General features: G+C 42.2%; 1 protein-coding gene across 1 annotated transcript in view; it reads left to right on the top strand.

Moving 5' to 3' along the window:
- The first annotated feature begins 7,430 nt into the window (after positions 1-7,430).
- runx1t1 (RUNX1 partner transcriptional co-repressor 1) overlaps positions 7,431-15,160 on the top strand; it is a 58,715-nt gene continuing 50,985 nt past the window's right edge. The window contains exons 1-3 of the mRNA XM_053447468.1: positions 7,431-7,514; positions 9,304-9,456; positions 13,293-13,447. Coding sequence (XP_053303443.1) covers positions 7,431-7,514; positions 9,304-9,456; positions 13,293-13,447 — 392 coding nt within the window. The remainder of the gene's footprint in view (positions 7,515-9,303; positions 9,457-13,292; positions 13,448-15,160) is intronic.

Raw genomic sequence — 15,160 nt, 5'->3', positions numbered from 1 at the left:
CACACACACACACACACACGCACTCACACACTCCAAGCACTCCAGCATATGGGTCAGATCTAATCGCAATAATTTCATTTCCCTCCTCATCAGCTCCGAGCCAGATAGACTAAGTCCCATTTGTAACCACTGCAGCGCTACTGGAAGGAAATATGACAGATAAGAGGACTCTTGTAATAAGCCGGCTGTGTGGATCTGATAAATGAAGAGAGCTTTTTGCCAGTTAGCTGGAGACATATATTGCGGAGCAGCAGAAACCCGAGTGCGGTGGCTTGAGGATTCGTACAAAATAAACGTGGGGGAAACAAATTAACTTTGTTGATTAGCGGCAAAGATGGAGGAAGCCGCTTGGAAATGACTCAACGACGCCTGGGAAATCTTGGCGAGTGTGAGGCGGCGTTCTGATATCAAAGAGGGGGGGGCAGAGATGTGTAAGATACAGTAAATCCTCGTAGGCATCTTTTCAACGACAGTCCCTCCTCTCTCTTTCAATAACAAATCTCTATCTCTCACACACACACACACACACACACACACATTTGTACTGACACACACTTTCTGTTGGTAAAATCCTCCCTTTTCAGCTGCTCCCAGTTAAAAGACAGATGTTGAGATGTTTGTTTGCGATGGTATCTGTTTAGACCCGGGCCTGCGTCGTGCCCACGTGGTCTTCAGAGGGAGGGGTGGAGCTGCTCAGGCAGGATTTGAAATGTAAATAGGACAAAGTGCTGTGGAAGGTGGGTCATTTGTTTCCCATGGCAGGAGATCATCGTTCCTCTGTGTGGCCTGTGAAATCATGTTGGACATGCTTTACACAGTTCAAAATCAAGGCAAAGTTGCAAAGTGAGAAATTCGATTAACGCAACAGAATTTCGATCTGTTTAAATAACTGGACTGGAATGTGAAGCCTTTTGGAATATATTATTCTCCTGGACTCCTCCAAAGGGTCTGTTTATCTTCTGTAACTGAGAGTTTCCAGGTATTTTCTGCATTGGGCATATTCCACCAAAAACAGGTCAAACGGAAAGTCAAGGAAGTTTTCTTCAGCTGCTGCAGCTCTCTCTCTCTCTCTCTCTCTCTCTCTCTCTCTCTCTCTCTCTCTCTCTCTCTCTCTCTCTCTCTCCGATAGGAAACGCTTCAGTGCATCTCAGAGAATCAGCCATGCAAGACCCAACACATAAACAGTCACCTTGTCAGTCACCTTGTCAGTCAGTCAGTCAGTCAGTCAGTCAGTCAGTCAGTCAGTCAGTCAGTCAGTCAGTCAGTCAGTAGACCAGTTCTCCATGCAGCGAGTCAGTCACCGATCCTCCTCTTCCCAAACTCCTCAGCACCGTCTGAGCTTCACAGACCTGAAATGATCCAGTGTCTCCTCCACTTACTAATGCTTGGTGGAGTTGCTGGACGTCTCCCAGACAAAGATTTGTTATGTATTCTTCCACTTTATTAAACCAGTTTGCATTGCATGTAGTAGCATTTTTATCCATAAATCTGTTATCTTTATATTTGAGATTACATAGGGAACATTGAGGTGTTTCAGTTGAGTCTCAGAAACAGACAAAGCTACCGGGGAAAGTGAATATGAGGTAATTAAAAGGTGAAAAGCCAAAAGGAAAATTCCTGTTACCTTAATTCAAAATGTGGATATCTCTGGGTTTGAACGATGTTGGGAACATTTTGAATAATTTGAACGCACAAGTCAACAAATATATATAATCAAGGTCCAGTCAGGTTTAAACATTCTAATAAGGAATTGCTACATATCGTATCTTTAACTATATATAGCAGCTTTGCTATTGGTGCAGAATGAAGAGAAATACTTTAGCAAATTAAAAATGTTAGAAAAAACTTTCAATATAATACATATTTATATTGTGTACAATATGTATCTTGATGTGATCGGTAAACTTGGAAATCATTAAGCTTTGCTCATAAAATAATGATGTTCATCAAATTTAATGATTCAACAGCTCCGCCCTTCGGGGACATGATTTATTCCAGGTCTGACGTTAGCGTATTGACAGACACGTCAATGTTTAGATGCATAATTCTTATTACTTAAGCATCAAAGCATCCTGATTCAAGAGGAACAGAGTGTTTTAACACCTATCCTCCCCATCAGACTCCATCTTTATTATTTAAGCCACTTCCTCGTGCTGCATATTCAGAATCACATCGAGAAAAAAGCGAGAACCAGTTTCTTCCCGTCTCTTTTGATGAAATGAGTGTGCTTGTGGGGCCACTGAATTGGCATAATTACATCAGTTTAAATGCAAATTTATAGTGTGCTTATTAATTCTATTCTGCTCATTTCAAATGACTGACTGCACTTAATTAAATCAGATTGATTAGCCCTTTTCTAGACTTTCCCTTTATAACCACATAATTACAACAAATAGAGCCACTTGACACCAGGAGCATGGACGGAGCTTTCTTCTCTTGCCTGTTCAGACCCCTTCAGGTCCTGCATTGGTTCCTACAGGCAGGTCGCAAGGTCACATTACCCTGGATTACCGCTGGTTATGTTGAGGCCACCGAACTGTTGTTCAGTTCTTATCTGACCACTGGTGGAAAGATTACATCACCCGCTCAGTGCACCTTCATCTCAGACACACCGGCTCAATTCTCTGGACAGACTGTGCTTTATTGACGATATGATGTTAAGTCTTTCCAACCGCTTAAATCGGGGCTTTGAAATATAAAATATAATAGACGATGATTCATTATCAAAAACGAATCAGTTTAATTGGATATGATTTCCTGCTGTTGCACACAATGATGTAGTGACTGCTTTAAGGACGTGCTTCCAATACCATTGGGTTTTCTTATAATAAATAATTTCTCTTATTGCAAGACAGAAAGCAGAAGAAAGCCATCTCCTGATTATGGTCCTGATTGTCTAACACAGTTGAGCCAGGTCATGTTAGAGCTAGAAAAAAGTTGTGATTAAGTGAATCAACTCTTTTGTCAAAGCAGTTACTTATCTTGAATATTAATAATTCCCAAACAGGGCTACTTGAGAGATGAAGACAAAGGGAGAATAATGAAGAGAGAGGGGGGAAAAACAATATGCATAAAATGCATTCAAAGAAATGTAATATTTAAAAAGCAGCACCCCAGGACCTGGCAAGTTAATGGCTGAAAGGGATCGGACTCCTCAAGTGTTTTTCTGAGCTTTGATTGCAATTTAGAGAGGAATTATCTCGCTGGGGTGCGTGGGTGGAAGGAGGTTGGATCTGACTGTGAAGTGCGCGTCATTACCAAGATCTCTCTCCTTCTGTTTTCCCTCGTTCCCTTTGTCTAACTCTCTTCCCCTCTCCCCCTTTGTCTAACCCGCCTCGTCGCGGTTGTTCTGCAACGGCAGCTTGACAGTGTCAAAATATTGGCGAGTGCCATAATACAACCCGTTTATACAGTACATGGGATTTGTGTGTGACGATCGAGTGATACCTGCAAAAAAAAACACCCATATTTTGTATAATATATTAATATGTTTGTAATCTCAACTATTCTGAGGCCCTGCAGGAAATCCTATACGATTTGGAGCAAGGACATAGATCCACAGATCTACACACACATCTGTAAGTCCACATGCTGTCACACACATATTGGACGCCGATGCTCCCCATGAAGACAGGTTCATTCTCCACGTTCCTCCCCCCGCTCTCTCTCTGCCATTGATTTGACAATCACTGTGTAATCTCGGGCTCAAATGACTCTTTTTAAAAATGCCGTGGGCGCGAGGGTCACGATATTTCCCCTTAATTACCGTGCCACATTATCACCGTAAAGCACTTTCCACCTCTCTCACACTTCTAATTACATTGTTCTGATTGCCGTGACACATCCTTTCATTCGCTGATGCACTCTGCAAGCGTGTGAGCGGAAAAAAGGGAGAGAAAGGGAAAAAGGGAGAAGGAGGGAGAGAGAGAGTGACACTAAAGCCCACCACCCTCGAATGCAAACAAAATGTCTTTTTCAATTAAATTCTTCAGATCGAGTCCAAACTTGTGCTCAAAGCTGCAACAGTTATATATACATATATATATATATGAAAACTGAAAAACTAAAATCACCTGTCAGTGTAACACAAAACAATTAAATCAAAACTATTGAAATAAAAAATCAACAAAAACTAAAGATTACAACTTTCATGTAATTTTTGACAAACTGCCATCAATGTACTTTTTACACACAAGACTGGATCTGGTTAAAATTTATTTTTACGACCTCTTGGAATTAGAGACGTTCGATGTTTTAACCTTTAAAATAAAAAACTAAATAGCAGGAAATTACAGTATATTAGACTAAAATGAACATTGTCATTTAGCTTGTTTGTATATACAGTATATATTCCTATTAGTTAAAGGACGATTTTATGGTTAAGCAACTTAAAACTTGAATTTAGGAAAACACCTCACACATCTAAAATGCTTCCCCTTTAGGAGGCACTTCTGAACTTGCCAGTGGATATGTTGAAATATGTAAAACATAAAAGCTCTAATTCCCCTAATTTTCAACTTGAATAAAAAAAAGGATTTGTTTGGTTTAAAATAATGTGTTTTGGAAGAAAAAGAAAATACACAAATAAATGTACAAATTGGTGCAAAGCTGAAGTTTGATACATTAATTGTCACAATAAGCTCTGATAAGCAAACTGCACATATCTCCTACCAACATGAATCAGTTAATGAAGTGAAAAGATAGTGACTGAAAACTGGAGGAGAACATTATGTTTCCTTCAAAAACAACTGTCAAGTTTATTTATGTAAGACAATACTTGACCTATGTATTGAGCAAGCTCGAAATAAATGTATATAGAAATTGGATATGAAGAAATTCAATAATTTATAAAACGCACACACAAAAAAGTGAAATTAAAATATTGCTCAAAAGCACATGAAAATAATGGAATCAAACTCGAATCAAACTGAAAGCCACATTAAAGAAGTCAGTCTACACAGATTTTAACATGTATTCCATAAATAAATCAATTCTTTATAGATTCGTATTTTCTTTAACTACAGAGAAACTGCAGGGTTTCCCTCTTGACTGCATCACTGCAGCCTCTCTGCTGTTCAGCTCCAGATGAGATGTTTAAATTAACAACATGAAGCTGGGCCTCACATCACTATATAAATAACAATGAATTCAAATTTGAGCTGGGACTCCCCCCTTTTAAACACCCCAACTCCCACCACCATCATCCCATTTTACTTGTCACAGCGCTCACCAACCATTATGAGGTATTTTCCACTGGGGGGGGGGTGCAGTTCTACCAGGTGGGCTCTTTGCTAAATGGCCGTCGCCGGCTTAATGTGCCCATTAAAGGCAGTGAAGTGGTGATACTGTCGGACAACCCTTTCCTGTGTGAGCACGATATGAACCCTGGTGTGTTTCCATCGGTCGTCTCCATTTCTCTCACTCTGCTGCTCTGTCTCCGTCTTCAGCCCCGAAGCTGCTACACACCCACGGAGAGAGTCCAGAACTCTTCAACACCTCATGTTTAAAACCACCGAGGAGATGGAGACAGTTAAGATAATATATTAATCAATATGCACCCCTGTGACGTTTGGGAGAGAACACACACACACACACACACACCCACACGTGGATCTGTGTGTTGATGTAAGAGGGGCAGGAGGGGGACAGGGTTGAGTGGTTTGTATTGAGTGGGTGAAAAAAAGAAAATCGGAGAGAGAACAGTCCTTTCATGTTTTGCGTGGACAGAGTTGAAGGTCACTGACTAAGAGCAATTCTGGATTTAGTATGGAAGCTAAATGCTAAATAATGCACCTCATGTAAAATTAATACATGCTAGCATTAAACAAAACACAGGTCTACATCTATTTGTACAATGACGTGGGCACAGAGGCTTGTTACTCTGTTCATCTCCATGTTTTATCTCCAAGCTCTGCTCTTTTATTTATTCTGTGTGCATGTGCAGGCAATGTGTTGTTTTATTTCGACATAAAACACTCAATATAGAGTATACATCTTTAAATCTAAAAAGTGTTTCATTGGTGTATCTCTCTGTGTATGGTTTTTTAAATCCCAAACAGTAAAATGATTTATCTTTATAAAATTGGTAAATATATATTTTTGCCAGTTCAAAGTCTTAGCATCAGCCAGTTTGGTTGTAGTTAAAGAAACATGGAGTAATAGAAAATATATAACATATAAAACATATCAATCAATCAGTTTTCAGGCTGTTTTTGTTTGTTGGCTCATTTCGTGGAGGACCGACAAACATTTGTGGAATAAGTAGGTAGATTTAATATATTTTCTCCTTCTCTTAGAAAGCATTCAAAACGAATACCTAGAAAAGCTCAAGTCCCTCCTCCTCCGTCCAAACAGACACACCACTGAGTTGATTGTTCCTGGAACCAGAATATTGAAGGATATCAGTTCTCATCCTATCCTTTACAAATAATACCACAACAAAAAAAGACACGTATTATTTTGTCCTGTCATAGACCGGGCAATATCAGTTCTGTTATTGGCCTGTAACATTCAGTCCATGTCTGTTTTGGTTAATGTGCCTCTGGTCAAATACAATTAACCTTAATATTGACCCAGTCTTGTGTTGTTTGGTCAATCACACTTGACCTGAAGACAAACAGATTAAATATTTACTAAGCACCTAATTATCTGTGTGTTGGGTTCATTCCTTTCTGTCACAATTAGGAGTTTCAATCGAATGGATTAAAACTACTTGTTTTGTTTACCTCAAGATGCCTGTGTGAGATAGTGATATTAACCATTTATGTAAACAGAGCATTCGAACATGAGAACTTACCTTTAATCGTAGATCTGAATGAAGTGAATCCAGAATCATCAGCGACAACATTCATTCTATTACAATGTGCCGTTTCCATATGCTATTATTCTCCTTTCAATTGCAAAATAAAGGTATATGTACCATGTAACTATAGCTACCATCTTGCCGCTAATCATCCACACAACATGGTGCGTGCAGTCCATATATTATTATGGCACTGGCACTGCACAAGGTCACATATATGCACAATAATCTGCTAATATAATACAAGTCCCCACTTAGCATGATGACTTTTCAATGTCTGCGGTGATGTGGAAGGAGCGGGGCTGCGTGAAAGGGATGAGAAATGGATGGGAGTGGGGTGACGTGGCAGAGTGTGTCCATTTGGCTCCGTGGGGTTGCACCGGTGTGTGAGTGTGTGCATATCTCACATTGGAAAGCAGCATGGAGGGGTGAAAGTGAACAAAGGTGTGTGCGCGGCCCGTGCGTGTGGGTGTGTGTTCCTGCGTCTCGGTGTGAATGCTGCTCGGCCGCGCGTCGCTCTCAGCCTTTCACGACCTTTGCGTGTTGCCGCTGCGAGTGGAGTGACCTGGCTGTACTCATTAAAACCAATGGAACGGATCATTCCTCGCTAATTGTTTTCCACTGACAAATGGCTCCTCTGACTCCTGAGGACTGCTGCAGGGGCCCTGCCTGCCTAGAGCACACTGACTACACTAATGAGAACCGCTGGTCTGTGAGTGAGTGAGTGTGTGTGTGTGTGTGCGACTGTGTGTGCGACTGTGTGTGTGTGAGCAAGAGTGTGAATGTGTGTCTGTGAATGGAGTGAAAGTCTGTGTTTGTGTATCTCACATTCGTGCTGCCAGCCTCCCTCGCTGTGCACTGGCATGTGTAGAGTTGGAAACACTGCTACATTAGGCTCAACATAAGCCATTAAGGCATTTTTCTCTTGTCAATCACCCTAACAGCAAGGTACTGTAACAAGCAAAGTATTCAACTAACTGCTTAAAAACTCATTATTTACAGTCTGTACTTCTTCAGTACAGAGTAAGGTTAGTAGGGCGATCATCTTAGTAAGGAAATGGTAATTGTATCCCTTATTTACACTGTAGGTTCAATATTTGTACTGTTTGCTTTAACATAGTTGTCATAATTAAAATCAGATGTGTTCCTCATAAACTCTCGATATGTCTGCATTTTGTTTCACTTATTTGAACATATACAGGGCTTTGTTTTATGAAACAATCCTCCAATCTGCCACCCCAACAGTATTTACATTATATTATAAAGATACTTTATTATTATCATTTTCATAGTGAAGTTATAAAGCGTAAAAGTCTAAAGCAACAATCAAATTACAATAAAATGCAATACAGTTCAAATTAAATAACATAAATTATAATTCACAGAGAGATTAGAGCTTTTTTTTATAATAATTTGAGAATGTCTTTAAAAACTACAAGATGATGAAAGTCTGTTCTCAGGTGGTAAGCCACAGTTTGGGGGGGGGGGGGGGGGGGGGCTGTACTTCATAGGCACAACAGCATTTGGTCATCGGGTTTGATGGATGACCATCTCCGAGGCAAATTGTGATTAGTGAACGTGGGCTTTACAAATATAATTGAATTGATTTGAGATGGTATATCCTTCACATACATAAGGGTTTGTTAAGATTCTTCCTAATCTTTGTGAAAATTGCCAGAATAAAACAGATTTCGGTCGTGACGTAGCCATAGTTTAGATTTTGTTATTTTTAGCAACAAAAACAAAGTGTTCACAGTGAGGAAGTGATCATTGTCCTGGTTAAATAAACCCTGCATTTACTGTAGGTAGGCAAAAGGGAAGCGAACAGCAGACGTCTCCCATGTCAGAGTCAACAGATCCTGCAAAACCAAACCACAAGATATGTGTAAAACAATCTGAACTAATGCTTCCATCAGTGGAATGACACTATTTATAGAAAGATGACACTTGAGCAGATAAGAAAAACATCAAGGTTTAGGTAAAACAACTTTCCCCGTCGAGGCTGTGAGACCTTCACCATCACGGTTACAATAAGAAACATGTGGTTAGGATTATGAAACAATTAGGGTCATACTTTGAAAAAACACTGATGGTTGGAAACAGGAAACTCTCCCGTGTTGAAGTCCGATGTTTAACCAACCGGCTTCCTCATCTGCTGACTCCGACTGTAACAATGTCACACCACTTCCTGCCTCGCTCCAGATGGACATCGGTCTCCTGACGGCGCTGAAATGACTCATGTTGTCATGTTGAGGCCTGTCCTGTCTTTCCCTGGTTTGTCTCTTCTTTCTTCCACTTCTGGAGTGTTTCTACCTCTTTCTTCCTCCATACGTTTCTCACCTCTCCATCTCTTTGAGCTGCATGCTACTACTACACACACACGCAGACACACACACACACACACACACCTCCCTCTCTCCCCGATGTCCCTCTCTCTGCCTCCACCTGTTCCATGGTCCACTGGATCACCGTGAATCCTATTAGGTGACACCCCTCCGCAGCCCCAGCCCCCTCCCCAGCCATACTACCCTGGCACTAATCCATCAGAGGGGCAGTCAGGCTGCACGCCACCACCCCCGCCGCCACCCATCCCCGCTACCCACCAGTGCCCAGTGCCGCAGCAGAGGCCCCAGCTGGGGGACCGCCAAAGCTCGGTCGTTATTAGATGACGGATAGCTTCATATCAGGTGTGTAGAGCGAGCGAGCATAGGAGCGGGCCATCTGGCCGATGATTCGGGGGAAGTTGGGAAGTCGGGTCCGCCAGCGAGGTAGAGCGAGGTGGGTGATGATGATGGATGGGACCAGGACTACTGCTGCCAATCACATCAACCTTTGGCAGCCATTATAAATACGTTCATAAGCAAAGTGTTTCCGAACCACGTGAGGATACAGGCATTATTGTACAGTAGCTCTTAATATTCATGTATATTGATTTAGTTGGAGTTTTTGTATTTATATACCACTTTTTAACTCAAAGGGCTTTACAGATGTTTGCCATTCGCCCGTTCACACAGTGCGTCTATGGGCAGCACTTTGTTCTGTGAGAAATGGAGGGATTCAGTTTCTTATCAGTGTTCATATAAGCATCCTCCTTCAAGCCGGGTTTGAACCAGCAACCTAATGAGCCATGTTGTCTCTACTTTAGATTTTCCATGTTGTACCTTCTTTAGCGACTTGTTAACATTAACCACGACTAAACCCTCATTCAGGAAGCACCCGGTTCAGTCCAGAGTCAGAGGATGTCTAGAGATGTTAGAGATAGATATATCAGTTTGTACATGTCTTTGAATGCATCTTAGGACGGCCTGATGGTGGGCAGGAGTGTATGTGGGAGTATATTGAGCATGATCGAGCTCTGGAAAGGTTTTATTCACTGATTCCATAATGAAAGGACGTGGGCAGAGGCCTATGAACATCACCTGTATTAGACCTATGAGCTCCACAGTCACACTTATGTACAGGTTTTGATTACGTCATAATGGGGTAAAAAAACAAAACATTATGATACACACTTTAACAAAAGTTACCAAAAGATTGTGCTAACAGGAAGTTGAAGCTCAATGAGCACCCAATGGCCCAACAAAAAATACTCTGTCTTATTCATGCATTTATTCATTTTTTAATGATGTAGTATTCACACATGAGAAATCAGAAGTAAACCTCAGAAATGGGGGTGCTACTAATATGAGCGTTTACTGTTTGAACCTGTGGTGGCATCTCAATGGGCAGAATCAAAAAGAAAGAAAGGATTATAGCATCTCCAAACAAAGGTAGCGTGATTAATTCCACCGTAAAATAAAAACAACGAACCTGTGAAATTATAATGAGATACTTTATTATTTTTTTCATCAGGGTGCTTCTACATCTAAAGGCATTATATGTCCTTGTGTGACATGAATAAACTGTGAAAGGGTGTTTCTGGAGTCGATGAAAACACTGCGCCAGGAACATGCCTCTGTTTCCCGAGACAAAGGAATGATGTTAGGTGGTTAATTACTTTCTGAGCTGATGGGTATAGTTCTATCACTTCAGCTCCACTGTACATTTGTTTTGCAAACATCAAGAGGCTCAGAAGACGATTCATCAATCGAGCGACATTATAACAAAGGGATTAGCACAGCTCTCGAAAGGGAACTACGGAGGTAGGAATTACAAAGGGCAAAACCTCTGTGTAAAGAGAAACACAGTTATTGCATTTTAATAAACGATGTTATGGATGTAGCTTTATGTGCAGTATTTTTCTTTGGGGTCAAATCTCTGAGCTCACTTTGGACTGAACTGTGCGTCGGAGCAGTTAATGTTTTTTTTCCTTCGTCAGTTGACGTGCGTATAAAATCTCAAACATATACGGGAAGTGTATCTGGCTTCTTAATTTACCCACGCAATTTGAAAACCCTCCTGAGATGTGTTGTAAAGGTCTCATTGACTGAGTACACTTCCAGTTGTTAAAACACAGACCCGCTTGGCAAATGAGTTCCCTCCATCATCCCTGATGTAAAACTGGCTCTCAACTTTCACAGGTTGTGCTCGCTTTGAAAAAAAAAAGAAGCTCTGTGTCAGACCGACGTGTCTGTCTTCCTCTGGTCTGTCAACTTATTCTTTTGTCTTCCCACAACCAGAGGGAATTCAGGAGCGAGGAGAGAGGGAGGAAAGGGATGGGAAGAGAGAGAGAGAGGCGGTGGCGCAGGTTGCGAGAGGAGATGTGTTTTTCACATGTTCACATCAAATGCGTGTGGAAAAGTACAGCGCCTCAAGGGATTGTGGGATACCCTCCAGGCTCGAGCAGAGAGGCAACAACAAGATTATACATATATCCGCCGTTTTGATGTACACAGAGAAAATGCTGAGGGGACATTTCTACACTTACTTTTCCACTGGTATTAGTTACTCGTTAGACGTGGAGTCTGTCCTGTTATATTCCAGTGACATAATAAGACATCACCGCAGTCTGGTTCTGGTCTGTACCCCGTGGTCTGCTCTGGAACTGGGAGAGACTCGTTTACATTTTCATGGAGGAAGCTGCGGATGTCAGTTTTCGCCCACTTAGTTCTTCTCCTTTGCTGCGAGCCAGACGGTGGGTTGAATTCAATAATACCCCAGTGAGTGACAGAAATCCCTTTCCAGACTCTGTACCTGCAGAAGATGCTGCACTGCAGCTGCTCTCCCATCATGCAGCTCTGTCTCTATTCCTGCCTCCCACAATCTCTGAGGTGCGTGAAGAGTGTTGTTTGATTCAAACTTGATGTATTACTTTTTAGACTTTATCCACGAGCTGCAGAATATTGAGGGTATCATGTTGTATTTAAATATTCATTTTGTGATAGATGACTTTATATGAATCTGTCCAGTATTGCATGTCCCTGCGTGTCAGTAGCATGTTGTTACTGGAGTCGAGCCATTGTTCCGTGTGTCTTAGGTTCAAATTCACCCAAATATGTCAAATAATAAATGTAGTTATGAAATTCCCTGACTTTTTTCAATGTTCAAAACAATAAACCTCGAAGGGTCATTCATTATTTTGTTCCCATGGACAGACTGCCCCCCCCCCCCCCCTTTTTCCATCAATGCTACTTTTATGTATCAGAGATTTGGCAAATATTCAATCTCTTCCGACTTATTTAGGACAATTCTAAAAGTTATCATAAGTTATTCTCTGACAGACCATTTTCCCTTTTTCACACAAATGAATCTGCAGAGAAATTTTATCCTTCACTCCGAAAAACACGACATTTACACAGTGCGCACTAATTGGGCTGGAATATGTGATGGAGAGTCCAACGTACCGGACAATAAATCTACTTAAGTAAAGTTCAGATTCATGAAAAGTGTACTGGAGTGCAGTAGTGAAGCGAATGTACTTTGTTACATCCCACTACTGTCAGTTGTGTCTCTTCTTATCCAGTTGCTTTAGTCACCGGTGGTGTTGATGAAGCTGATGGGCTGTTTGGCCTCAGGCAATGTTGATCCAGTAGCAGATAATTAGAGGAGCTCGATTGGCACTTGTTTTCTGTCAACTCCAAACTTATATTTGTGTGTGTGTGTGTGTGTGTGTGTGTGTGTGTGTCTGTGTGTGTGTGTGTGTGTGTGTGTGTGTGTGTGTGTGTGTGTGTGTGTGTGTGAGTGTGAGTGTGAGTGAGTGAGACTGCTACAGGTGGCCGCCCAGTAGGTGGGAAAATGCAGGAAGTCTGCTTGTCTGTGTGCACATGTATCAGACCCAGCATGTTTTTCCCTTTCAGAGGCGAGGTATCCTGTGTGTGTGTGTGAGTGTGTGTCGGTGTGTGTCGGTGTGTGTGTGTGTGTGTCTGTGTGTGTGTCGGTGTGTGTGTCGCCGATCACACTGGGGCGGCTGACTTCCAGGAACCCCTGCAGCAAAAACAGGCACTGTGTGTTTCCTGCTCTCACGCGCCGTTATCACAGGACACACACACTCACACACACACACACACACACACATATGCGGATCATTGCCCTATTCTCTTTTCCCTTGCAGGTTTCCTCAACGCCTATCCTTGTGCCTCCGGCCGTCAAGATGTTTCGCTGTGATTGTCATGAAAGAACCAGTTCTCCGGGAACAAAACCAGAGGACGCAAATAGGCGAGGAGTGACGGCATCCACACGGGCCCTGCTGGTTTCTCTGACCGTCTGGTTGGAGTGGGCATGTTACCTCTGCACCCCCCCCGTGACCCTTTGACCCCTTGAAAGGCCGCTGATTTCTCAGACACGCACTCCCCACAAACTCCTTTCATTTCATCTGAGAGAGGGTAGGAGATGCTACGCTCGCACATCCTGCGTAGCTCACCGTCAGCGTGAGAGAAAAGCATCCAGGACGGATCATGGAAGTGCAGCGTCCCAGCTCTCTGCTTATGAAAGAGCCAGCCACTGTATCTATCCAGAGTCTGTTCGAGAGCACGATGCAAACCCTAAGCAGAAGCACTCCAGACGACCAGGGAGGGATGAGAGGGGGGGGAGAGAGAGAGACAAACTGAAAGAGAAATGCACAATGGCACAGTTGCAAACAATTGCCATTAATGGCATCATCTTCTCCCCACAGAGATCGCACTGAGGGAACAATGAGCTCCACGTTGGTTCAGTAACAAACCACAGAGTGTTTTACATATACATCTAAATGACAGACAGAAGTACACACCTCTACTTTAGTTTTGATGATGCTCCATTTGCTGAACTAGGGACATTGAAAAACTGAATAATTTTTGCCAGTAAAAAAACCCATCGGATGAGATTGTATTAATTTTCAGAAATTGGCCCGTCGAGGCTGACTGTTGAAGGTTCACTGAGGAATGTGTTGCAATTCCCTGAAGGTCAGTAATTGGCGCCAGCCCCAACATCATCTTTTTGTAAATTAGTTTCAGTCAACAGGCAAAACCACATGTACCTGTGCACTGCAGAATAGAAGATAATAGAAAAGAGTGGCGCAGAATAGAGCGTGAATGTTTCATGAGATGTTATGAACAAGGCTGCGGTGCGTGACTTGCTCGTCCATGCAGTTCAAGTGGACCAGTTGTTATCACCGGGTTGTGAACGCAGCTCCTGCTCTGTGCTTTTCACTGGCTCTGCAGGCGAGATGACTTCCAGATGGTCCGGGGGAAAGCGTTTGCCTAAGGTTACTGCAGGCCAGCCTGCCTGTGCCTTACTCAGCTGAGGGGAAGATACAGATACAGTTTGTGTGTTTGTGTAAGTGCAGACATGCTTCACGCAGACCTACTTCTCTTTTTGCACACACACCCGCACACACACAACAGCCAACCGGCTCCTCGAGCTCTCCACTGGCTGGTTCCTGTCCACGACACTCAGCTGCTGTCTGTGCAAGTGGTTCTCAAAGTAGAGTCTGAGGAGCACGAGGACACGCCACAGGATCCCAACTAAAAATAAACAAAACTAAACAAAGAAAATCCATTCAATTTTGATGGAGAACAAGGTCCAATTCTTTCAAGTTGGTTTTATAACAAAGCACTCACACCTTAAAATCATTGTTGGTTGCTCATTTCCATACTGGCCACAAACAGACCCCTTATCAAGCAGGTTTAATGTGATATATGAGGACAAGTACGACTTTTCTATGTCACTATGCCCCAGGGCAAATATAAGACAGCATACAGTACAACAACGTACAACAACTTTATGGTTCTTATTTGTGCCAAAATGTGTATCTGAGGCAAACAGGAGGCTTCATCTGCCAGAGAAAGACGAGTCAAATGGCTTCTTTCCAAAGTTGGACTTTGTGTTGCCAAGTTTCCATACGAATGTAGTTCAATTTTTTAACACAATTTCCAGAAAACTGTCAAGAGAAAAGGTACGTGTGTTTCCATAAACTATACTCGTATATGATATTTAGAACCT

This window comes from Pleuronectes platessa, chromosome 18 (assembly GCF_947347685.1).
Source record: "Pleuronectes platessa chromosome 18, fPlePla1.1, whole genome shotgun sequence".
Taxonomy (NCBI): Eukaryota; Metazoa; Chordata; class Actinopteri; order Pleuronectiformes; family Pleuronectidae; genus Pleuronectes; species Pleuronectes platessa.
Note: the sequence above shows the minus strand (reverse complement) of the source record. Positions and strands in the feature narration are given on the sequence as shown.